Genomic DNA, 25,906 nt, shown 5'->3' with positions numbered 1-25,906 from the left:
GTTAATGTTGTGTGAACAGCTCCCATCCTCCAGCCAGCCCTGGGGAAGGCCGTCCGTTGCCCAGTTCGTTTTGGCTTGTGCTTTCCCTGAGCAGGTGCTCTCTGAACTCCTTTGAGAAGACGTGTAATAGATACGATAAAGGCAGAGCATTTCCCACAGTCGCGGTGTCTGCTTCTCCAGGGAGCCGGAGACGCTTTTCATGACAATCAATTATTCACCTTTTCTGTCCTTCCCCTCAAACACTTGGTTTCCTCCCTGGCTCCACAGAAGCAGATTTTCTCTGGGCGTGTGTAACCCTAGCACCCGATGACAGTTTGCAGCTGTATTCTGTGGCTCTTTGAGCCTGTTTATTCCAGGGTCACGTGCAGTGGGCACAGGCTGGCAATGGCCAGAGCATGCTAATGCCACCACTCGTTCTCCTTACTTGTCTTGGGCCAGGAGTTTAGCCACTTACATCTCCCTGGCTCAGGCAATGCATGGGAGCTCTGGGGTCAGGTCTGCATCTTCCTGTCTTGCTTGCTCTTGGCTGCATCCTGAGCTCCCCAGGCGAGCTGGTGCTTGGTCAAGTGCCTTTCGGCCCCACCCCCTGCTCCAAGGCTGGGCATCTTGCCCTTTTGCAAAGCTGTAAACATTCATTCATCCATGCAGGCTTCAGCTTGGCCTTTGTTACTGCTCTCTGGGAAACCTTTGTGTGGCCGATTGAGGTAGCTTGATGCTGAGCACCCTGACAACTCTGTCTGGGAGACTCAGAAGCTACCTTACCCCAGGCCTCTCCCAGCCCCGGCCTCTCATGCCTGTCCACAGGCCTTCTCTGTGTCACTTTTCTGCTTTTCTCTCCCTGTTGCACCCACCTGTAGTGCTGGCCTGTTTCAGTTGCCCTTTAGGGCAGTGCTCAGATGTAAAGACTTGGGCATGTGCCTTCAGGGAGGTAGTTTCTGGATTATTCTTCCTCAGAGACCCAGGGCCAGAAGAAAGAGATGTAAATGTGTGTCCGCAATAGGAAGCTATTGGCTGGTGGCTGAGAAGCCAGCCCATCAGAAGGAGGCAGGAGAGCAGTCATGGGAGGTGAGGTAGTAGCAGTGTGACCAAAAATGGCTGGAGAGTGACAGCTGCTCATTCTGCTGTGAAGCACATACAGAGAGGGTGAGCACACTTCTCCTCAGAGCCGCGGGGTGACTGTGCACGGAGAGCTCACATGCTCTGATGTGGCCTTGGCAGGATGCTTCACCTCTTTGTGCCTCGATTTTCTGCTCTCTAAAATGGGGACAATAACAGCCCTCTCATCCTTCTTAATGAGGATTAAAGAATTAATACATGAAGAATGCCAAGAAAGTACCAGCCCATGGTGAATGTAAGGCAGACATATGTTAGCTAACATTGTACATGGCCATGTGCATACCCTGAGAGTGGGGTCAGCATCTTAATGGGACTGCCTGACTGCTCTGACAACTCCTTTTCCCAAATACTCTTTCTGCTCCATGTGTCCTTTTTTCCCTCATAGAAATCATCTGTAATTTTCTCAAGTAAGTTTCTTTATCCCCAAATTGTTCAAAGCCTTTCTGCCCCTTTCTGTTTGTATTGAGCGCTCATTAACATTTAGCAAAGTCACATGTCTCTACTGTTGGGAGGTCCAGGCACCATGGAAAAGTGAAATATTCGTTTTAGGTGATTGTGGCATCTTCTCCTCCCTTTACTGGAGTTCCTGACTGGCAGAAAATTTCGTTGGTTTGCATTTTCACTACTTTTGTTTCAACTGCACTTCTGCTGATAGTGGTGCTAATGTTCAATGAATCAGAAAGTAGCCAGGTGAGCAGAAAGAGCAAGCAAAGAAAAGGACCAGAATAATCCATGAATTCCGATTGTTTTTTAAGCCATCATCATGAATTTTCACAGATTCAAATCAATATGGGGCACACACTTACAAGTAACTGCATAAAAGCAAGAATATGGTCTAAAGGTAACTGGCCCGTTCTTAAATTCAGCCCATCACCTCAGCAACGCACAGGTCCAATTGCCAACAGGACACCCCTCCTGAAGTCATTTGGTCATCTCAAGGCAGCATGGCCAAAGTGGAACTCCTTGTCTTTCCCCACAAACCTACCCTTCTTCCTGTCTCAGGAAGAAGTATTTCCTGTCTCAGTTAAGCATCAGCATCAGGCCAGTTGTTCAAGCTAGAAACATCAAGGTACACTCCTTTCCTGCTCCCTACTCCAAGGCCTATGCACTCCAAGTCTGTCACATGTGCTCCTGAATAGGCTGTGAATCTATGGCTCTTCTGTATACCTACTGACTCTGCCTGCATCTGTAAGTATTGCTGTGTAACAACCACCCCCAATGACTTAAAACAACAGTCATTTATTATTTCCCATGTGTCTTGGGTCAGCTGACGTAGACCAGGCTCACCTGGGTGGCTCTTGCCACATGTCTTTGGGTGTCTGAGGTTGGCTGGTGTAGGTGGGGCTCATCTAGGGTGGTTCTGCTCCACATATCTCTCATCCTCCTTTCTGGCGCCAGTGGGCTGGCCCAAGCATATTCTTCTTGTGGAAATGTTAGAGAAACAAGAAGATAAGCCAAAAACACATGTCAGTGATGTGTCTTTCAATTGGCAAAGCTAGGCATCTGGGCTAATCCAAAGTCAAAGGGTGAGGAAAGGCACTTCACCCATTTAGTGGGAGGAACTACAAAGTCACAAGGCAGAGAGCAAGGAGACAGGGTAGGATAAAGACCTAGGGCCAATAATGAGTTTCCTACACTGCCAGGTCCTTGTTATCTCTTGTCTAGACTCTGCACTCATCTTCCAACTTCTTACTTTGCCTATAATCAACCTCCCCCTAACTTGGTCCCAACATCCCTTTATTAAAACTTTCCAAAAGGTACAAACTTCCAGTTATAAAATAATTGTCAAGGGGATGTAATGTACAGCATGATGACTATAATTAATAATACTGTATTGCATATTTAAAACTTGCTAAGAGAGTAGATCTTAAAAGTCCTCATCACAAGAAAAAAATTTTTGTGACTATATATGGTGACAGATGTTAACTAGACTTATGCTGTGATGATCATTCCACAATATATACAAATATCAAATTATTATGTTGTACATCTGAAACTAATATAATGTTATATGTCAATTATATCTCAATTTAAAAAATTGTGCTTTTGTAACAAAGCCTCCTTTAAAACCCAAAAGGATGGGGTTCGGAGAGCTTTGGGGAGAGTGCTGTGCTCTGAGGGATCGTGGAAGCTCTGCACCCTTTCCCTATACCTTGCCCTATGTATCTCTTCCATCTGGATGTTCCTGAGTTATACCCTTTTATAATAAATTGGTAATCTAGCAAGAAAAACACCCTTTCCCTTGCCCCTTATCACTACCAAATTGAGCTGAGGCCCTGTACAACTTGGCTCCAATCCATTTTTCCTGTGGCATCTGTTGCCATGTTTCAGAATTACTCACCACCCCCTTCCAAATGTGCTTGTTTTTTTGCACAGTTCTGAGCCTTCATAAACAGTGCTCCCTCTTCCTACAGTGATCTCGCCCACATCTGAGGTTATTTTAAGTGAGATGTCATTTACCTTCAAGGCCCAGTTCACATGGAACCTCCTCCGGAAAGCCTTCTTGGAAGCCCTTTAGAGAAAAAGTTGCTCCTTCCTTTGTCGTGTGGTAGTAAATTGGAATTGCATAATGCTCATATTTAGCTCATACAAATTCGGGAATACATGCTCAGCCAGAAGGAGGGAGGGAGAGAGGGAGTTTAAATAATTCCACCCACCACTCTGCTGTATGATCATGGGGGTACTGAGACTTGACTTTGCTGTTACCGTAGTCATCCTTAGGTTCCAGAAGACTCTCGAGCTCCCAGAAACCTCTTGTAGAGTAAAAGGTACAGCCTGCTTGGTGGGGGTTGGGGGGTGGGTCTCATGCTTAATGATACAAGACTATTCTTTCATAACACAAGTTATGCAGCAAGCCTGTTATTTCATCTGGTGCTCAACCAAAGGAACGTCTGTCTGGCCATGTTGTCTTGTTGCAGGTCAGTACCTTCAGTACTACACTGGAAATTTAAGGGGCTTTCAGTGGTAATATCATCTACAGGTGATTTTTACCTCATGGTGACTTTACAATCCAACTCCCTCCTAAGATGCTACTCTACTGTATTTCCTATAGGCATATATCAGATTGAATTTCAATTTTTCATGTCTGTGTTTCCCAACTAAATCATGAAGTTCTCATTTGTGGCTTATGGTTTCTGTAGAGGGCTACTGCCTGTGGTTGGGCAGGTCATGCACTGTACAACTCGAAGGGAGCACCATTCATGCCAGAGGCTATGTAAATAGACTCCCGTAGTATTCAGTAGTACCCACTTCCTTGTCCCAGTGCCTGGTATCCACTGATTGCTCCAAAAAATATATGAATGAATGAGGAAATGAGAAAGAAGACAACAATAAACTGAACTAACTATTCCCAAGTGAGATGTCTAACAGAGGGTGAAAATTCAGAGAGCTTTTGATCCAACAAAATTAAAATCATGTTATTAAAGATGCATATGATGAAATGTACCTGTAAGCCCACTTGGAATGTCTTGTTCACCTACAATAAAAAAATTACCTTTCATCCTGTGAGCTGATCGAGGTTATGGTTCTTAAAAGCATATCACACTTCTCAAACGTTATTGAGCTCAGGATCACTCTATGCCTAACACCCTAGTGGTCATGGTGAGGTACGTGTGTGAAGACAGGTCTAGATTCCAGATGGATCTAGTCCCCCAAGCCACAATAGACTTAAAGATTTCTTGATTTCCCTTGGATGAGTCGTAAAACTTATATAAATGCAAATAGAGCCATCTTTTAAAAAGAACAAGCCTTCATGAAGTTATCTGATGAAATATGCTGAATATTTCTGAATTAGAAATATGCCAGGGTGGCCAGCAAACTGTTCACCCCATGGGAAAGTGTTGCCAACTTAAACAGTCAACTTCACACTTGGAATTCTATGCTTCCAGATGGTCTGGCAGAAGACATAAGGAGGGTAACTGACCCATTTAGGATGCATAGGCTTCTGAGTGGACCTGGCCTGGGGAGAGGCCCAAAAGGCAGCATTACATGGGTAGTAATGGTCCCCCCATATGTCCCCCACCCCTAACCACAGTTAAGCCCTAACCAGTAAGCCGTGACAGCAAGAACACTGTGCCCAGCATTGTTCTTCCCTTTGTTTCCAGCAACGAGATGATCAGGACCAGGCGTCCCACCATAAGGACACTGTTGGCCTCCAGCCAGAGCTTGAGCTGTCAGTTAGAGGACGTGCCTAGCACAGGGCATGAAGAAAGGATTCCATAAATGTTTGTTAAATGAATGAACAGAAAAAACCAATGAAATAAGCAAACCAGGGGAGTGCAGTGGGACAGGGCACATTCATGGTGTGAGGCTTCAGGAAATAATAAATAGTGTACACTTGATGCTACAGCATCTTCTCTGATGGGCCTGTTATCCCTTCCAGATCAATGGAGGCTTGGCTTTCTGGAGTCTAATAGAAAGTACACTCAACCTGATAAAGTACAGCACCATGGTTTTCCTAACGCTGCCCACCTTGGGAACCATTTGTAGCAATAGTTCTTTAGTTTTTTGTTGCTGTGGTGCTGCAATGGTAGTTTCTGCATGTGAACTTGAGATCATAAAATCATAACGATCATGAAGTCAGTTCAGTTAGAATTTAGCATGTCTTCCTGCCCAGGCCTTGCATGTCATCACAGGACACCTTAATGAAATAGCCACGGTTTCTGTCTGTGTGTGTGTTCCCAGGTGAGCTTTCTGTGGAGGAGGCACAGGACCCTTTCCTGGTTAGCATCCACATAATCGCAGACCCAGGGGAGTCCCAGCCCCTGCAGGAGGCCATCGACAAGGTCTTGGCTTGGATCCACCCAGATCTGCAGCTGTTCAGGGTCTCTGAAAGGAGGGCATCCCGGCGGCGCAGGAAGCTCCCCAAGGTGGCACAGCCGGCGCTGGCGGTGGTTCTCTTTCTGCAGGAGGAGTACGGCGAGGAGCAGATCCTGCAGCTGCACCGCACGCTGCAGCGGCCGCCCTGGCGCCACCACCACACGGAGCGCGTGCCCGGCAGGTTCCTGCCCTACCTGCCCTGCAGCCAGGACTTCTTCACGCTGGCCCCCGGGACCCCGCTGTGGGCCATCCGGCCCGTGCACTACGGCAGGGAAATCGTGCGCTTCACCATCTACTGTCGCCACGACAACTACGCCGACATCCTCAAGTTCTACGAGCTGATCCTCAGGCGGAGCCCCAGTCAGAAGAAAACGGACTTCTGCATCTTCCCCATTTTCTCCAATCTGGATGTGGACATCCAGTTCTCCCTGAAAAGACTGCCCAGTGACCAGACTCCAGTCCCCACCGACTCCTCCGTGCTGGAGTTCCGAGTCAAGGACATCGGTCAGCTGGTGCCTCTCTTGCCCAACCCCTGCAGCCCCATCAGTGAGGGGCGCTGGCAGACAGAGGACCACGACGGGAACAAGATCCTTCTGCAGGTACCTTGGGGGAAGTCTGTGTGTGTCTATTTTTGGGGCAACAGAGAAACAAGTTAGTTGGCTCTGCCAGAAACCCTAAATTAATACCTGTGACAGAGCAATGAATTAAGACAAAGGAGAGATCAGTGACCCTCTGGCTCTTAGACCAAGTCAGGGCGTCCATACTCTACTAAACGCAAGAGAAGCATGACAGGCTCTTTCCGTTGGTTCTTTTCACTCTACTGTCACGGCCATGTGCTGAGCTCAGGCAAGCAACTGCCGGTTCCCCTGGGTGTCTCTTCACCCACCTGTGGGTGAGCATCCACTAAATGCTCAGGGCTCCTGGGGATTTCAGATGAGCTTATATCCCGGGGAACTTGATATTAAAGATTCCTGAATCTGCTCCCTCACGCTTAGGGAGGTTTTAGCAATGTATTCTTGACTCCCACAGAGGAACTGCAGGAAAACCCATCTATGAAAATTGTGAAATATGTTGGCATTCAGTAGAGAAGGTATCTGTTCTCTTCTTCCCTCGGATGCCACCTCATCTTCTACCCATCCCCTCTTCTACTGCTGGGCAGTAAGTTCTTAAAATTCAGTAGTCACTTGAAAAATGACTGTCCTAAACGTTTTAAGGAGTAAGCAATGCCTTTGGAGCTCTGGTCTTGTTAAGTGTGGGAAGGTGTGAGTGAATTCATTTGAGGAAATGGATGCAGCGAACTGCCCTGTCCTTTCCCTTGGTTAATGCCTTCCCTCAATTACCAGAGCCCTTTCTCCTCCATTCCTTCCAGTGATTGTCCAAAACTCTTTAGAGATTATTAATTAGACTCTAGAATTCAAAATTGAGCACCTAGGTTTAAAACATCCTACACCTGGCCCTACCTGATGACTGCTTTCCACCCCTGGCTTTCTGGGATTGACAGATAATCCAGTTCCAACCATACAGGACCTTGTTTTTCTGAAAAGCCTCTGCCTCTGGCATCTCTGGCATCTCTGGCATTTCATGTATGGCTACCTGAAAGGAGAAAGTTGATAGCAAATTAGGGGACATTATCTTGAAAGGTGGTGATTGTAGCTACTTGAATCGCAGGTAAAGTTTCATAGTTTTTGTTGGTTTGGGCATTAAACATCAGAACTGTAATCCACATACCACAAAATGAAGTGAGGATTTGGCACATGTCAGATAACTGGTTAAAACTACAGCCAGGCCACATCGCTCAAGTCAGAAAGGTCACCTTAAGATACTTACTATTTATAGGACATAGATAATTTTCAGATTTCCCTTAGAACTATGCAGATTAGAAACTAAATAATATTGCTTTATTATTCAGTGAACTGAATGCTAGCTAGCATTTGCTCTTTAATCCCTTTTGAAATGTGAGAAAAATTTTTTCTGTGTTTGAAGACTGCCAATTCTTTATGCAAAACGTGATGCAGTTGCATAAGTAAAAGTTAATGAAAGGATTTTGTTTATCCTAAAAGACTAAAATAAATGTGATTGTTTCCAAAAGGACTGCTTCCTTTTTGCAGTAATTAGAATATTTTTTTCGCTTGATCACTATAATAACGTAAATGAAAGAATAAAGTATGAAAGCTCGGCCTGGGTTCTGCTCAAAGGAACCATTGAAAGAATATTTCAAAGAAGATCCACATGTTTAAATGGTTATAAAATCTGTACAGGTGCAGGCTTTTGAAGTTAGAGCATCAAAGTGTGAAAAGAGTAAGAAGAAAGATTTGTGTCTTGCGTGTCAGGAATGAAGCCTTTGTTCCAAATAGTAATATGCTGAGGAGTTAAGTTAATATGGGTAGAAATGAGTAATGGCCCCCTCGTAGTCCTTGATTATGGCTATCTGAACAGGCTGCTGTTGCTGCATCACTGCAGAAAGCCGCCTTGCACTCTAGCGTGAGATGGACCTGCCCATCTCTTTAAGTCACTTTTCAGTTTTAGTCTTTAGCACAATTAGGATAGGTAGGTCATGGGGGGAGGAGCGTAATTGAGAGAACGCCTTTTTATCCGCACCTTTTTATTTAGCAATGTGTTTCCCAAGTTCCATTTCCAACTGTAATTTTTAATATAAGTGGTTTTGTTCAGGTGAGTGGCATTATACACTGAAGGATATCTTGGTTGGGTAGTTTTCAGTTGCTTTCTTAACATATAGATTGCATTTTATTTTCTCCTCCTGCCCCATTGACTTAACATTCCGTATTTCAGAAACTTCCTCCTCCCATTTAATTCCTCTGGAGGAAAAACACTGAGGGGTTTTTCTGGGAGCTACCGAGCCTCTTAATAAGAATTTGGAAATGGTTTTTCCTAAGATCTGATAAGATGGAAAGAAAGACCTCCTCCTCGTGAAACTCATCCCTCTTCTTTCTTGGCATTGCCTGGTTCAAGGGGAAAGGCAGGAAGGCACGTGGATGTGGAGTTGCTAACATCAGAAGTTGCCCAAGATGCCTCTGGAAAATGCACCCTAGAAATTTGCATTAATGCTTGATGGTACTAACCTATAGCTTTCTGGAGTCAAGGCCTGTGTTTATGAATCTTTCCACATCCCCTAGAACTAACATAACATTGTACTTTAAAGATGAAAGGTTCTCTCTGTGTGTTTGTCTTTACTTTTTATTGAAGAATAGAATACATACAGAAAAGTGCACAGGTCATAAATATACAGCTGAATGCATTTTCACAGATTGAGCATTTGTGTAAGCTGCACACAGATGAAGAAACACAACAGAGACAGAAGCAGAAGAGAAGACCTCTCCTCCTCAGCTCCTGGGACCCCTTCCCTTAAAGGGACATATCAATTCCTCTGTATTGCACAAAAGAGGGGAAGAAGTACCTAGTCAAGCAAGTTGGGAATATGGCTATGTTAGCCCAGAGGGAGGCTGGGCAAAACAGGGTAGTCCCCACCTGCAGCTCCTGGGGCCTTGGCTTAATCCCAGAGGGAGGGATATACTTTTAGATAGCTCCCAAAATTTGTTTCTCTCAGCCAAGCTTTTGATAGTGAGTGACAGTGAGCTTGATTTTTTTTTTTTTTTTGAGAAAGATTAGCCCTGAGCTAACATCCACTGCCAATCCTCCTCTTTCTGCTGAGGAAGATTGGCCCTGAGCTAACATCTGTGCCAATCTTCCTCTACTTTTTATATGTGGGATGCCTGCCATAGCATGGCTTGATAAGCCGTGTGTAGGTCCATGCCTCAGACCTGAACCTGCGAATCCCAGGCCGCTGAAGCAGAATGCATGAACTTAACTGCTACACCACTGGGCTGGCCCCAAGCTTGGCTTTTTTATTTAAGCCAAGTGCCTGGAGTACACCTATTGCATGTAGCTGGTAAAGGACAGAGTCAGAAACACTGTGACTCAGCTGGGTTATGTGTTGGCGTCTTCTTAGGGAGCTGACAAGGGCACAGGCCTGGCGGAAGGTCACCTGCCTCCTTTGGAGGCCTGCCATGGCAGCGCCATGGGCAGAGCCAAAACTCTCTTTAAGAAGTGATTTGGGGGGCTGGCCCCGTGGCCGAGTGGTTAAGTTCGCGCGCTCCGCTGCAGGCGGCCCAGTGTTTCGTTGGTTCGAATCCTGGGCGCGGACATGGCACTGCTCATCAAACCACGCTGAGGCGGCGTCCCACATGCCACAACTAGAAGGACCCACAACTAAGAATATACAACTATGTACCGGGGGGCTTTGGGGAGAAAAAGGAAAAAATAAAATCAAAAAAAATATATTGTTTAAAAAAAAAAAAAAAAAAAAAGAAGTGATTTGGGGGCCGGGCCGGTGGTGCAGCAATTAAGTTTACAGATTCCGCTTCAGCTGCCTGGGGTTTGCCGGTTTGGATCCCAGTTGTGGACCTACGCACCGCTTGTCAAGCCATGCTGTGGCAGGAGTCCCTCATAGAAAGTGGGGGAAGATGAGCACGGATGTTAGCTCAGGGACAGTCTTCCTCAGAAAAAAGAAGAGGATTGGCGGTAGATGTTAGCTCAGGGCAAATCTTCCTCAAAAAAAAAAAAAAAGTGATTTGGGATCCAGCCAAACACACAGACAAAGGCATAGTTGAGGACCCAAAGCTCAATTCCACAAACAGAACGTGGCTGCAATTTTAGGCTGGAAAATTTTGAAAGCAGGTTGCTCCATGTCTTCAAAGTAGTGAGGCACTTTAGCAGTGGTGTCTAAGCCTTTGGAAGACCTCTTCCATGGAGGATGGTCACCAGCTGTTCTTTGCGTCCTCATAGGGCCGAAGAGGAAATTAGCTTAAACAAAAGGTTTTAAGTAAGAGTTAAAAGACAAGAAATCCTGACACGAAGAATTGTGACCTATTGTAAGAGTTGCCAGGCTCAGTCTCTGGGATTGTCTTCACTGGAGAGCTTTTAAGATTTCATTCAGATCAGCTAGTTTATTTGTCTTCATACAGCAAGGAGATTGACTAGACAATCAATCGTACAATACCGGAGACATTGGCGCTGTGGGCACAGGAAGACGGATGCTGATAAGGATGTAATTGTGAGACTGAGTGGGCTCCAGAGACTTTAAAAAAATTGTGATTTAAGTGTGATTTAATTGTGATAAAATGCACCTAATAAAATTTACCATCTTAACCATTTTTAAGTATGCAGTTCAGTGGCATTAAGTACATTCATATTGTTGTGCAACTATCGCCACCATCCATCTCTGGAACTCTTTTCATCTTGCAAAACTGAAACTCGGTCCCCATTAAACACTGACTCCTCGTTCTCCCCTCCCCCAGCCCCTGGCAGCCACCATCCTGCTTTCTGTCTCTATGAGTTTGACTCCTTTAGGGACCTCATATAAGTGGAATCATACAGTATTTGACTTGCTGAAACTTCATTTCCCAATCTGAAAATTTAGGAGACTAATTCTTACCTGCAGAGTTACTCAGACATTTAGAAAGAATGTCTTTGAAGTGCCCCCGGACAGGACTCAGTAAACAGTAGCTGCTATTACACAGAGTGGATTGGTTGATGCTGGCCGGCAGGGGGCAGATGGTCATGAAAGGCTTCTTGGAAAAACAGATGCCTGAGCAGAGTTGAGCTGAGCTGAGGGTGAGTGTGGGTCCAGGGGTCCTGGGGAGGCCCAGGGCAGCAACAGGCACAAAGGCGTGGGCAGGGCTGCCAGGCCAGCCAGTGGCCAGGGCTCCGAGCTGCCATTCTGAGGGTAGAGAGGTGTTTGGTGAGAAACCAACTCAGGAAAGGGCAAACAGTTCTTCAGTTGCTTAGGCCAAAAATGCCAGGATCATTCTGAGGCCTCCTCTTTCAGGAGACCCTGTGTACTCCACCTCCAAAATACAGGCAGAATCGAACTCCTTCTCATCACTGCCGCTGCCACCACGGGCTTGGAGCCACCGGCATTTCCTCTTGACCAGCCTCCCAACCAGTCACCTTATTTCTGCCCTCACCTCTTTACACTTAGTTCCCCCTAACATTTAAAACATGTCACACTATGTGACTCCTCTGCTCAGAACCCCCAGGGCTGTCCATCCCACCCCACAGTGGCCAGCAGGGCCCAATGTGACTCGCTGTTCCATTCTTCTGCTCGCCTCTGCTCCCCTCAAGCGGCCCCAGCCACCCTGGCCTCGTTGTTGATCCTTCAGAATCAAATCCCTGGGCCCGCTCTGCCCCTCTGCCTGGGGCGCCCCTCTGCCTGGGACACCCCGCAGCTGGCCACATGGCTCGCTCCTTCACCTCCCTCAGGTGTCTGCTAGGGTCCCCTCATTAGCAGGGACTGCCCTGGCCACCTTGGGAGAAACACTCTCCCTCTCCGGCTCTCTCACGTGGACACGCTAGCAGCTGTCCTCTCTGCCCAGCTTTCTCTTTCTCCGGAGCACCGTCACCTTTGAATGTGCTGTGTGTGGACTGAATCATAGGTTTGTCTGTCTCCCCCACTGGAACACGGGCACCTCAAGGCGGGGACTTCATCTGTTTTGCCCACTGCTGTGTCCCTAGTGCCTCTGAGAGTGTCAGCATGTTAGACTCAGTGTTTGAATGAATAAAGGAAGGAAAGAAGGAAAGGTAGGCAGGAGGGGAGAGAGGTGGGAGACTTTGGGCTATTGTGAGCATGCCCACTAGAGGCAGAGTGAGCAGTGGAAAGGCTCGGCATGGTGGTTAGGGGGCGGTTGGGGACAGGGGACATAGAGTGACGAGGGCCCAGAGGAGGAGACGGGGACAGGAGGTACCTGGAGGGAGGACTCCTTGGGCCATGGTGTCTTCTTACTGACTAAGCAGGACTCCAGAGAATAGGGCAAAAAGGAGGTGTTGGTGGCCTCCCATGGCCTCTCCCTGCCTGAACCAGGCTGGAGGCCCTGTGGGCCAGCTTCTCTTCCATGCAGGAAACAGTGGCCATGCTGATGGGAGCCCTTCTCCCCTCCATCCGGCCATGGGAGAGGCCCTCCTTCTCCCAGGGGAGGTTCCAAGAGTAAGGGGAGGCTCAGCCAGTGTCTCTGAGGAGGCCAGAAGACACACACGACAATGGTCCACCCTCCAGGCTTGGCGTCTCTCCTTCAGAAACAGGGACAGACCGTCTCTAGTTGTCAGCTTCTTGTCTTGGTATAAGCTTCTGCAGGGAAGAATTGACCCAAGAAATAATAATGATGTGACAACGCATCTTCATAGCTTGCTTAGTAGGTGCCGCAGTCTGGGCTAAGCGTCCTCTAATACCTTACTTAGCCGTCTGAGCACTTCTGCCAGCTGGGGACCCTTCATAACCTCCCTGCAGATACACACCCTGAGACTGAGACCAGGCAGCTGCCACTCCTTGTCTACCAACAGCAGATGGGACTGGGAGCGGACTTAGGCGCATTTGACGCGTGAACCCACGGTGCCTGTGCCGCTCCCCGTCCTTTCCCAAGCATCCCAGTAGGGGCCTGCGCATTCCCTCTACTAGTGCTTCTCGGACTTCAGCAGGCATGAAGATCACAGATTCCTGGGGCCTGCGCCAGACCCTCTGATCCAGGAGGTCCAGGGTGGGGCCTGAGATGCTGCATTTCTAACCGGCTCCCAGGTGCTGCTGCCAGTAGCACCCTCTGTGCCCGCTCCCCAGGCATAGGATGTTCTAAGGCAGGTCTCCCCATATCTGGTTACCACCGCCTGGGGCGCAGTCACTTTTTAAAGTATATTATAATTGTACTTAGTAGTAGCAGGCTCGGGATGCAACATCAAGAGTACAAGTCGCTGTATTGTGGTGATCATTTTGCAATAGGTACATACATTGAATCATGTGGAATACCTGAAACTAATATAATGTTATATGTCAATTATATCTCAATTAAAAGAAAAAAAGAATACAAGTTGCAAGAGGAGTCTGGAGGGTGAGCAGAGCTTCCTAAAACTGGTCTTATCCTGTTCCCAGCCCCAAGCCTGATGTCCGATGCACAGCAGCTGCTCAGCAGACGTTAGCTTGTCCCTCCCCCCCGGTCTCTGATATTCTCGGGGCAGCGGTGCAGTGACCCACGGGGCAGGGCATCCATACGTGGAGGCAGGAAGACACCACATGAACAGGAGGCCACTGGGCATACCAGCTGGCTACACCTGCCCAGGGATTGTGGCTCCTTGTCCAGACTCTGAGGAAAATCGCTGTTTTCAGTCAACCACATCGCCTGCACTGGGCTATTTTACCTGTGAAGATTATTTAGGGTGGTTGAAAGTCACCCCTAGAAAATCATTTCCCAGAGCGTCGTCTGGGTTTGATATTCCTACAGATGTATAAGTGACATCATAGCTCTTCAGGCCTGGAGGGAACAGTGATTTTCTTTTGGGGGAAAAAAAGAAGTGAACTATGATTATAGGCCTTGGCAGGACTTGGAGGGAGAGCTTCGAGGCAGAGGAAGGAAAGGAGGAATTTTAAGCATCTTTTCTTTCCCCCTTGGCCAGCCTGTCTCACGTAGCTTATTTAGTTTGGTTTGTCCATGGCTCTGCTTCTGAAGGGGTCAGGTTTGGTGGTTGATCTGGAAGAAAGTTCTGCAGTTTCTGCGTGTGGCGGCCGGGGAAAAAAAGAAGAGCATAGCAGGTGTCTTCTGGGAGCCAGCAGTTGGAAGTTTGGGCTCTTCATCCCACAGATCTAGACTGAATCCTGTTCTCCTGGGGGCCTGACAGCTGTCAGGTTGGCCCAACCTTAAAACACCAGGCCAAAAAACCTACTTTAATTTCCAGAGAATTTTCTTCCCATGTTAATATATTTTTTGTTACCTTCCAATTAGCCATCCTATGATGTTTTCATATTTTTATTTTTATTATATTATATTTTTATTAGAAAGTAATAAAACCAAATTGCCCAAAATTTTTTGGAAATTAGAGACTTTTTAAAATTATCACTCTATTACTACTACTGTAACAGAGCATTTTGGGACATTTTCTTCTGGGTTTTTTGTTTTGTTTTGTTTTTGGGGGTTTTTTTGGCATATAAGCTATATGTATCAGCTTTTTTTAAAAAAACATTTTTTTTCACTTTTTCTTTCTCACTTGTTCCAAACAGTGTAAGAGAAGTACCTTTTGCTAAAGGGCTTCAGACCTTTTGGTTAGTTTTCTCTTTCCCGCTACCACCCCACAGCCACCCAAATGGAAGATTGGACAGCACTTTGACTTAAAGGAACTTCCCCCGATTCTTGGCTTCATGCTGAGAGAACGAGCCCCTGGGCCTCTGGAACTTTGTGCAAAGGGAGTCTGTGTCTCCCTCTCCGTACTCAGATACAGCTTTGCCATCCAAAGTCTGGGTCTCACTAGTTTGGATTTTTGTCACCTCAAAAGAGCCGCTTTCTTCCCAAGGTGGTTTAGAAGGGGACATGTGTGAGGATCCAGTTAATATGTACCAATGTCACTGTCACAGTGCCTGCTGACAGCAGGCTCTCAGTAAACACCTGCTTTAAAAAAATAGCCCCACACTGCACACACCAACCAGCCTCAGAAGTTTAGAACCATCCACCCAGGCCACGGGGAAGGGCGAGGGCTCCTGGACCCACTCTAGCCTCTGCTGTAGGGGGCGGGAGCCAGGAAGTCTGCAGGCCCTCAGGCACGAGCCCTAACCTTTCCCACTGAGTGGCCTCTGGCTGTGACCTCTCCCTTTGCTGTGTGGACCAAAGGTGGGGAGGGTAAACGGTGGGCCGTCAAGGGAGGCAGGAGGGAGTGAAGGGCCTTGGTCATGGAGAGGGCAAGAAGCAGCAGGAGGCAGAGCCTGGACAACCTCCAGGCTTGGACCGCAGGGTGCTCCGTCCATCTGCTGCTGAAAGCTGAAGTTGGCCTGTGTCCACAATGCCAACCCTGCTCCCAGGAGACCAAATGTGACTCCAGATCAGGCAGAGAGCACTTTCTCTGTGTGCATTTTGCAGCACAGGAGGAAGCAGCCGGGTTTGACAGTCCTGCTCTCCCCCAAGAAGACCTAAATGCTCTCAGCCTCTTTGCCCACCTCCCTGCCGCCTAGACCTCACTGCATCTTTGCCCACCTCCCTGCCCCCTAGATGCCTCTTCACTAGTCCTTGCCCTGCCAAATACAAGGGCATCGTGTATCCCCTGGCTGACGAGTGACCATGATTAACAAGCGATGAAGCAACATCTCCATGATGTCTTATGGTGGGACTCTCACTTAGCCAAGTGACCCTTTTCTAAATGGGTTTCAGACTCAGTGACTTATAAGTAGGGGGGAACCTGGTTAGAAAAGCATAGCATTCCACCTGGGCATGCAGGTATCTTCAATCCTCTTTGGGAAGGAAGCAAGTCAGCAGTATCCCTCATTTCACTTCTACTTACTGAGAATGTTGTATAATGCTGTTTAGTTTTATTATTTTACTTCTTCAATACTTTTTAATGTCTGTATTTGACATTTATAAATTATATATTGCCTTCTAAAAATATTTTGTCAACATATATATTGCAGGATAGTTGTCCTGATTAAGAGATCAGAAAGCATAGAGAAAAGGGCAGAGAGAAAGGAATTGGGGATTAAGTGTGAATTTCCTGGAAGCCAAAACAGAAAGAGAATCACAGTTTTGATTGTTTGATCAAAAAAAAAAATCCAGCTCTGAAAACACAAACTTTTCTGGGTGCTAAATCTCAGTAGGTTCCTTTTACAAGAATCATTCAAGATAACAATGGATGGTTTTCCACCATGACTTTTGGAAGATGCAGAAATGTTTTCCGTGTATCCATGGATAAGGTCAAGGGTGACTGATGACTTTAACCATTGATGTAACCATTACATAACTATTGATGTCTTTAGGCCAGAGCTGCTGTCCTCTTTGCTCTGAAACAATGTTGTAATGCCTATGATTGCTATTTATCAAAGAGTTCGGAAGAGGAAATAAATTAGAAATGGCATAAATAAAACCTTATAGTGACAGGATGGGAGCAACCACTCTGGGACCCATGAGGTGCCCTCTTTCCCTGCCAATTGTGCATCTTCCTGTTCTCATAGGGTCCCTCAGAACCCAAGCCAACTCCTTTTCCTGCATCCTCAGGGGCTCAATCCTCACGACCTGAACTCCCTCCCCCAGCATGTCAGCCGCCTGTGTCAATGGGTTCAGTGGCCCATGCTTTAAGATGTCTCTTAACTGAAACTGGATAGAGCTTTAAAATTGTATACACTGTATTATCTTCCATAGCAATGGCTTCCACTTATTAAGCATATATATATCTACATCTCTCGTAGTCCAGACATGTTATATATATATTTTCTTTAAACCTCAAAAGGTAAGAATCACTTTTACTATTTGCATGTTAGAAAAATGATGATCACAAGTTTGGCCTCTGAGCCAAGGTTTGCGTTTGTATGCCGTCTCTTCCAGATACTAGCTCTATGACCCTGGGCAAGTTACTTTCCATCTCTGTGCCTCAGTTTCTTTATCTGTCAAATGAAGATAATAAAAGTACCTTGTAGGACTGCTGTATCAACCAGGGATCCCTTAGAGAGGCCTATGAGTGATCTAGCATAAGGACCACACACAGAATTGGGAGCTTGCAGAGAAGGTTGTGCCCCTGGTGTTGGACCTAAGATCTCCCAGGTCAGCTAGGCCAACAGTCTGGAGAAAAAGCTGATGGGAAGTCAAGGAGATCAAGGACATTCTGGAACCCATGAGGACAAACTGGAACCCAGGTCTGTCACCACTTCAACTTCATGAGGTGTGGTGACCTGAAGAGAAGCTGTCACCCTTTGTCATGGACCTAAAATGCACATGCTCAGGGCCAGGAGAAGCTGAAAATTGAACTCTAGTGGGAGCTGGAGGAGCTGCAGGCCTGAGGCAGCATCGTGCCCACAAGGTAGGACAGCGTGTGCAAGCCGCCACAGTGCCTGGCACCCTGCTCAAAACTTCAGAGCATGAAAAATGGCTGCTGCTTCATTTCCACTTCACATCCCAAGCTCATTTCTCTTGTGACTAACCTTTAACAGAATCATATGGGGAAGGGAATCCGGGAAACATAGTTCCTGTGCAGCTAAGTTGACACAATGTAAAGCCAAATTGGTTATGGGATGAAGTGATTAAAATATAGGGAAAAGATTTATTTATTTTTTATTTTTTCCAGTTTTATTGAGATATAATTGACATACAACACTGTATAAGTTGTACAGCATAATGATTTGACTTACATAAATTGAGAAATGATTACTATAATAAGTTTAGTTAACATCCGTCATCTCATGTATTTACCAAAAAAAAAAAAAAAGAATTGTTTTTCCTTATGAAGAGAACTCTTTGGATTTGCTTTCTTAACAACATTCAAATATACCATATAGCAGTGTCAACTATAGTCATCATGTGGTACATTACATCCTTAGTATGTATTTATCTTATAACCAGAAGTTTGTACCTTTTGACCAATTTCATCCAATTCCCACACACACCCCCAGCCCCCACCTCTGGTAACCATCAATCTGTTCTCTGTATCTATGAGTTTATTTTGTTTGGTTTTTGGATTCCACGTATAAGTGAGATGATACATTATTTATCTTTCTCTGTCTAACATTTCATTTAGCATAATGCCCTTGAGGTCCATACATGTTGTTGCAAATGGCAGAATTTCTTTCTTTTTAGTGGCCAAATAGTATTCCTCTTTGTGTGTGTGTGTGTGTGTATGTATACCACAACTTCTTTATCCATTGATGGACTCTTAGGTTGTTTCCATGTCTTGGCTGTTGTAAATAATGTAGCTGTGATCATGCAGACATCTCATCAACACAGTGATTTTCTTTCCTTCAGATAAGTACCAGAAGTGAAATTGCTGGATCATAGAGTAGTGCTATTTTTTATTTTTTGAGGAATTTCCACACTGTTTTCCATGGTGGCTGCATCAATTTACATTCCCACCAACAGTGCATGCAGGTTCCCTTTTGTCCACATCCTCACCAGCATTTAGTACCTCCTGTCTTTTTGCTGATAGCCGTTTTAACAGGCGTGAGGTGATATCTCACTGTGGTTTTGCTTTGCATTTCCCAATGACTAGTGATGTGGAGCACCTTTACATATATCTGTTGGCCATTCATGTATCTTCTTCGGAAAAATGTCTATTCAGTTCCTTTGCCCATTTTTAAGTTGGGTTATTTGCTACTTTGCTATTGAGTTGTATGAGTTATTTATATATTTTGGATATGAACCTCTTATCAGACATACGGTTTACAAATATTTTCTCCCATTCCTTAAGTTGTCGTCGCATTTTCTTGAACACTTATTTAGCTGTGGAGAAACTCTTCAGCTTGATGTAGTTCCACTTGATTTTTTATTTTGTGGCTTGTGCTTTAGGTGTCTTATCCAAAAAATCATTACCAAGACCCATGTCAAGGAGCTTTTTTCCTATGTTTTCTTCTAGAAGTTTTATGGTTTCCAGTCTTACATTTAAGTCTTTAATCCATTTCAAGGTACTTTTCTGAGTGGTATAAGATAGGGGTCTAGTTTCATTCTTTTACTTGTGACTATCCAATTTTCTAAGCACCATTTATTGAAGAGACTTTCTCCAGTGAGTATTCTTGATTCCCTTGTCAAATATTAGTTGACTGTATATGCATGAGTTTATTTCTGGATTCTCAAGTGTGTCTCATTGATCTATGTGTGTGTTTTTATGCCAGTACCATACTGTTTTGATTACTATAGCTTTATGATATAGCTTGAAATCAAGAAATGTGATGCCTCCAGCTTTGTTCTTCTTTCTCAAGATTGCTTTGGATATTCGAGGTCTTTTGTGGTTCCATATAGATTTTAGGACTGTTTTTTCTACTTCTGTGAAAAATGCCATTGGAATCTTAATAGGGATTACATTGAATCTATAAATATCTTTGGATAGTATGGACATTTTAACAATATTCTTCCAATTCGTCAACCTGGGGTGCCTTTCCATCTATTTGTGTCTTCAATTGCTTTCATCAATGTCTTATAGTTTTTAGTGTAGAGAACATTCACCTCCTTGGTTAAATTTATTCCTAAGTGTTTTATTGTTTTTGGTGCTATTGTAAGTGGGATTGTTTTCTTTATTTCTTTTTCAGATAATTTGTATATAATAGTATATAGAATAATAGTATATAGAAATGCTATTGATTTTTGTATGTTAATTTTGTATCCTGCAACTTTACTGAATTTATTGATTAGATCTAACAGTTTTTTGGTGGCATTTTTAGGATTTTCTATATATAAAATCACGTCATCTGCAAATACAGACCATTTTGCTTCTTCCTTTCCAATGCTGATTACTTTATCGTTTTACTGCCTGATTGCTCTGCCTAGAACTTCCAGTACTCTGTTGAATAGGAGTGGTGAGAGTGGGCACCACGGACTTGTTCTTGATCTTAGAAGAAAAGCTTTCAACCTTTCACCATTGAGTGTGATGTTAGCTGTGGACTTTTCATTTATAGCCTTTATTATGTTGAGGTACTTTCCCTCTAACCTAATTTGTTAAGAATTTGTATCATTTTGTCAAATGATTTTCTGCATCTTTTGAGATGATCGTATGATTTTTTCTTTCATTCTATTAATGTGATATATCACATTTATTAATTTGCCTATGTTGAACCATCCTTGCATCCCAGGAATAAATCTCACTTGATCATGGTGAATGATCCTTTTAATGTGCTGCTGAATTCATTTTGCTACTATTTTATTCAGAATTTTTGCATCTCTATTCATCAGGGATATTGGCTTGTAGTTTTCTTTTCTTGTAGTGTCCTTTTCTGGCTTTGGTATCAGGGTAATCCTGAGCTTGTAAAATGGGTTTGGAAGTGTTCCCTCCTCTTTAATTTTTTGGAAGAGTTTGAGAAGGATTGGCATTAATTCTTCTTGAAAACTTTGGTAAAATTCACCAATGAAGCCACCTGCTCCTGGGGTTTTCTTTGTTGGGAGATTTTGGATTACTGGTGTGATCTCCTTACTAGTAATTAGTCTGCTCAGATTTTCTATTTCTTTGTGATTCAGGCTTGGTAAGTTGTATGTTTCTAAGAATTTTTCCATTTCTTCTAGATTGTCCAGTTTGTTGGTATATAGTTGTTTGTAGTAGCTTTTTATCCTTTGTATTTCTGTGACATCAGATGTAATGTCTCCTCTTTCTTAATAATTTTGTTTATCTGAGTCCTCTCTCTTTTATCCTTGGTTTGTCTAGGTAAAGTTTTTTCAATTTTGTTTATATTTTTAAGGAATCAACTCTTAGTTTTGTTAATCTTTTCTAATGTTTGCCTGTTTTGTATTTCATTTATTTCTGCTCTAATCTTTATTATTTCTTTCCCTTAGCTAAATTTGGGCTTAGTTTATTCTTTTTCTAGTTCCTTGAGGCAAAGATTTAGGTTGTTTATTTGATCTCTTTTTTTCTTTTTTTTTTTTTTGATCTCTTTCTTGTTGTTTATGTAGGTGCTTATTGTTATGAACTTCTGTCTTACAACTGTTTTTGCTGAATTCCATCAGTTTTGGGATGCTGTGTTTCCATTTTCTTTTGTCAAAGGTACTTTTTGATTTCTCCTTTAATTTCTTCTTTGATCCGTTGGTTGTTCAGGAAACTGTTGTTTAATTTTCGTGTATTTGTGCGTTTTCCAGTTTCCCTCCTGTTTTGATTTCTAGTTTCATACTGTGTGGTCATAGAAGATACGTGGTATGATTTCAGTCTTGAATTTGCTGAGACTTCTTTTGTGGCCTAACGTATGGTCTATCCTAGGATATGTTCCATGTGTGCTAGAGAAGAACATGTGTTCTGCTGTTGTCAGATAAAATGTTCTGTGTATGTCTGTTGGGTCCATTTGGCCTATAGTATTGTTCAAATCCACTGTTTGCTGACTGATTCTCTGGATGATCAATCCATTGCTGAGAGTGTTTTACTAAAGACCCCAACTATTATTTATTGGTATTTATTTCTCCTTTTAGCTCTGTTAGCTTTTGCTTTATATATTTAGATGCTCCAATGTTGGGAACATACATATTTAAAGTTGTTATATCTTCTTGAATGATTGACTCCTTTATCATTATAAATGACCTTCTTTGTATCATCCTACCATTTTTAATTTAAAGTCTATTTTGTCTGATCCAAGTATAGCAATCCCTGCTCTTTTTGGTTACCGTTTGTTTGAAATATTTTTTTTCCATCATTTTACTCTCAGTCTATGTGTGTCTTTAAAGCTAAAGTCAGTTTCTTGTACGGCTAAAGTTGGTTTCTTGTAGATCCAAAACATTGGGTCTTGTTTTTTCGTTTTTTCCTTTCAGCCATTCTATGTCTTTTGACGGGAGAATATAACTCATTTACATTTAAAGTCATTACTGAGAGGTAAGGACTTAATCTTGCCATTTTTGTTAATCTTTTCTGGCTGTTTTGTAGATCCCAATTTTCCTTACTTCTTATCCCGCTGTCGTTTTTTGTGTTTTGATGCCTTTTGGTATCAGAATGCCTTGACTTCTTTATTGTGTTCTTTTTGTGTAATTACCACAAGGTTTTTCCTTGTGGTTACCATGAGGCTTACATAAAATATCTTAAAATTATGACACACTCTATTTTAAACTGATAACAGCTTGACTTCAATAGCATTCCTAAGCTTTATACTTTTACTTCTCCCCCTCACACTTTCGATTTTTGATGTTACACTTTGCATATTTTTTATATTGTGTACCACATTAACAGATTACTGTAGTTATGGGGTATTTTGGGGGTTTTTTTGGTGAGGAGGATTGGCCCTAAGCTAACATCTGCTGCCAATCTTCCTCTTTTTGCTTGAGGAGGATTGTCTCTGAGCTAACATCTGTGCCATTCTTCCTCTTTTTGTATATGTGGGATGCTGCCACAGCCTGGCCTAATGAACAGTGTGTAGGTCCACACCAGGGATCCACACCCACAAACCCCAGGCTGCCAAAGCAGAGTGTGTGAACTGAATCACTATGTTGCCAGGCCAGCCCTGTGGTTATTTTTGCTACATTTGCTTTTTAACTTTTAAACTAGAGTCGTAAGTGAATTATGCACCATTGCCATATTACAAAATCTAACGGACTATGTATTTACCATTACTACTGAATTTCACACTCTCTTCTTATGTTTTTATGATATTAAATATCATCCTTTTACTTCCACTCAAATAACTCTCTTTAGCATTTCTTGTAAGGTAGGTCTAGTGCTAATAAATCCCCTCAGTTTTTGTTTCTTTGGGAAAGTCTTTATCTCGTCTTCATTTCTGAAGGACAGTTTTGCTGGATATAGAATTCTTGGTTGACAGTTTCTTTCTTTCAGTATTTTGTATATATCATCCTATTCTCTCCTAGCCTGACAAGTTTCTGTTGAGAAACCTGCTGGTAATCTTATGGCAGTTACCTTGTATGTAACTTGTCTCTTCTTTCTTGCTATTTTCAGAATTCTTTATCTTTGACTTTTGACATTTTCATTATAATGTGTCTTGGTGTAGCCCTGTTCAGGTTCAACCTATCTCAGGTCTTTTGGGCTTCATGGATCTGGGTGTCCATTTCTCTCCACAGGTTTGGGAAGTTTTCAACCATTATTGCTTTAAATATATTTTCTGTCCCTTTCTCTTTCTCATCTCTTTCTGGAATTCCCATAATATGGATATTGTTTTTTTTGACTTTCTTCACTATTTTTCATTCTTTTTTTTTTTTTTTTTTTTTTTGATTCCCTGACTGAGCAATTTCAAATGTTCTGTCTGCTAGATCATTGATTCTTTTTTCTGCACGGTCAAGTCTGCTTTTGAAGCTGTCTATTGAATTCTTCAGTTCACTCATGTTTCTCAGCTCAAGGTTTCTGGGCTGTTTTTGTTTCTGATGACTTCTATTTCTTTGTGGAACTTCTTATTTTGTTTATGCATTATTTTTCTAATTTTTTTTAGTTGTCTGTCTATGTATTCTTGTAGTTCATTAAACTTTTTAAAGAGGATTATTCTGAATACTTTGACAGTTCATAGATCTCCATTTCTTTAGGGTCAGTTATTGGAGCTTTACAGTCATGTGTTCCTTAATGATGGGGATACATTCTGAGAAATGTATCATTAGGAATTTCATTGTTGTGAGAACATCATAGATCTACTTACACAAACCTAGATGGTATAGCCTACTACACACTTAAACTGTATGGTACTAATCTTATGGGACCACCATCATATATGCAGTTTGTTGTTGACTGAAATGTCATTATGCAGCATATGACTGTATTAGTTTCCTTTGGTGATGTCATGTTTACCTGATTTTTTGTGATCCTTGATTCCTTACATTGGTATCTGTGCATTCAAGTAAGCAGTCTCTTTTCCAGACTTTGCAGGTTCATTTTGGCAGAGACAACTCTTCATCAGTCTGCTCACCTTGTTGGACATGTCAGCTGGTAACCTACTTGTGCCGGTGGGGCTTGCTATCAGGGTCTATCTTTGGACAAGGCCACTGCCCAGCCTCTGAGGTCACAGGAGGGCTGCCACTGGCTGAGAACATTGGTTAGGACTGTTGGCTTGGTTCCTGACCAAGCAAGGCCAGAGGATGGGCTCCACAGTTGTCTGGGTTCTCTTGTCAGGCTTTCTAGATGGTCAGGACTGGGTACTATACTCTGCAGTAGGCAGGGCTATGAATTAGCTTCCCTGCTCTGGCAGGGCAGCAGAACAGGCCCCAAGGCCTACATCGCTCATTGTTTGGGGACCCAAATCAAGCTAGACTGTGCACTAAATATCCTGGTCAGATGGGGTTACCAGTTTTGCTCTGCAGACAGGAAAGCGCTGTGCCATGCCTCTGTAAGCAGGACTGTAGGATGGGCTACACAGCTTTTCATGTCCTCTATTTAGGTCCCCTGGTCAGACAGACTGAATACTGTATTCAGCAGTAGGTAGGGCAACAAATTAGTTTTCCTGCCCAAGCAGGGCACCCCAAGGCTCTTGTTTGGGGGTCAAATTAGGCAGAACTATCCATCACATTTCCTGGCCTGATGGGCCACCACCCTAGCTCTGCAGATGGGTGGATGCTGGCCAGTTATCCACTCAGTGCTGCTATATCAGGGTTGCAAGATGGGCTACACAGATTTCTAGGAGCTCTGGTTAGGTTTCCAGGTTGGGTCGGACTAGTGGCTGTCTTCAGCTTTAGGTGGGCTATCACTTTCCCTGCATGGTTGGCACTGCAAAACAGGCCCCAGGGCTGGCAAGGCTCATTGTTTGGGAATCAAATTAGACACCTACACACAAAGCATCCTGGACAGATGGGGCCACCATCTTGGCTCTGCAGATGCAGGGCCAGTGGTCAGGTTCTCCTCTCAAGTGCCACTGTGATCAGGGCTGCAGGGTGGGCTTCTGAGATTCCCAGGAGCTCTGGTTGGGTTTCCTGGTTAGCAGAGTTGGAGGCTGTTTCAGCACGGGGCAGGGCTACAGGTTAGCTTCCCTGCCCACGGGGTGGGGGATGGAGTGATGGGCATGCAGAGCATGCCCCAAGGCTGACACAACTCTTCTTTGGGAGCTAATCAGGCAGACCCGTGCACCGAACTTTCTGCCAAATGGGGTTCCCAACTTGTCTCTGCAGACAGGCAGAGCTGCTAGCTGGGCTTTCTGCTCAAGTGCTGCTGGACCAAGCCATTTCCCAGGAGCTCAGCTCAGGCTTCAGGGCTGAGCAGGGCCCGAAGCTACCCTCAGCAGTGGGCAGAGCTAGGAATTTGCTCCCCTTCCTGGACAGAATTGGAGAGCTGACTCCAAACAACTTCCCAGGTGTTCTGGAAGGCTTTGTGGTAGGGTGGGGCCAGGAGCTCCACTCAGCAGTGAGCAGGGCTATGAATTAACTCCCCTGCCTGGGTGGAGCAAAGAACTGGCTCTAAGCTCAGCAAGGCTCTTTGTTTGTGATCTTGACTCAAGCTGACCCACAACCCAAATTCCCTGGCCAAACGGTGACACTGATTTTGCCCTGCAGATAATCAGCTCTGCCTACTGGAGACTATTCTCAAGCATTGCTGGGCTATGCAGCTTCCAGGTGTTCTGGCCTGT

At 44.2% G+C, this 25,906-nt stretch overlaps 1 protein-coding gene across 4 annotated transcripts in view; it reads left to right on the top strand.

Annotated features, from left to right (window-relative positions):
• The window catches only part of FAM124A (family with sequence similarity 124 member A), an 86,747-nt gene that overhangs the window by 22,605 nt on the left and 38,236 nt on the right, over positions 1-25,906 (top strand). For all 4 annotated transcript variants that reach the window (XM_070578814.1, XM_070578816.1, XM_070578813.1 and 1 more), the window contains one exon: positions 5,800-6,533. In XM_070578814.1, the coding sequence (XP_070434915.1) occupies positions 5,800-6,533 (734 nt within the window). The remainder of the gene's footprint in view (positions 1-5,799; positions 6,534-25,906) is intronic.

Source organism: Equus przewalskii, chromosome 16 (assembly GCF_037783145.1).
Source record: "Equus przewalskii isolate Varuska chromosome 16, EquPr2, whole genome shotgun sequence".
Taxonomy (NCBI): Eukaryota; Metazoa; Chordata; class Mammalia; order Perissodactyla; family Equidae; genus Equus; species Equus przewalskii.
Note: the sequence above shows the minus strand (reverse complement) of the source record. Positions and strands in the feature narration are given on the sequence as shown.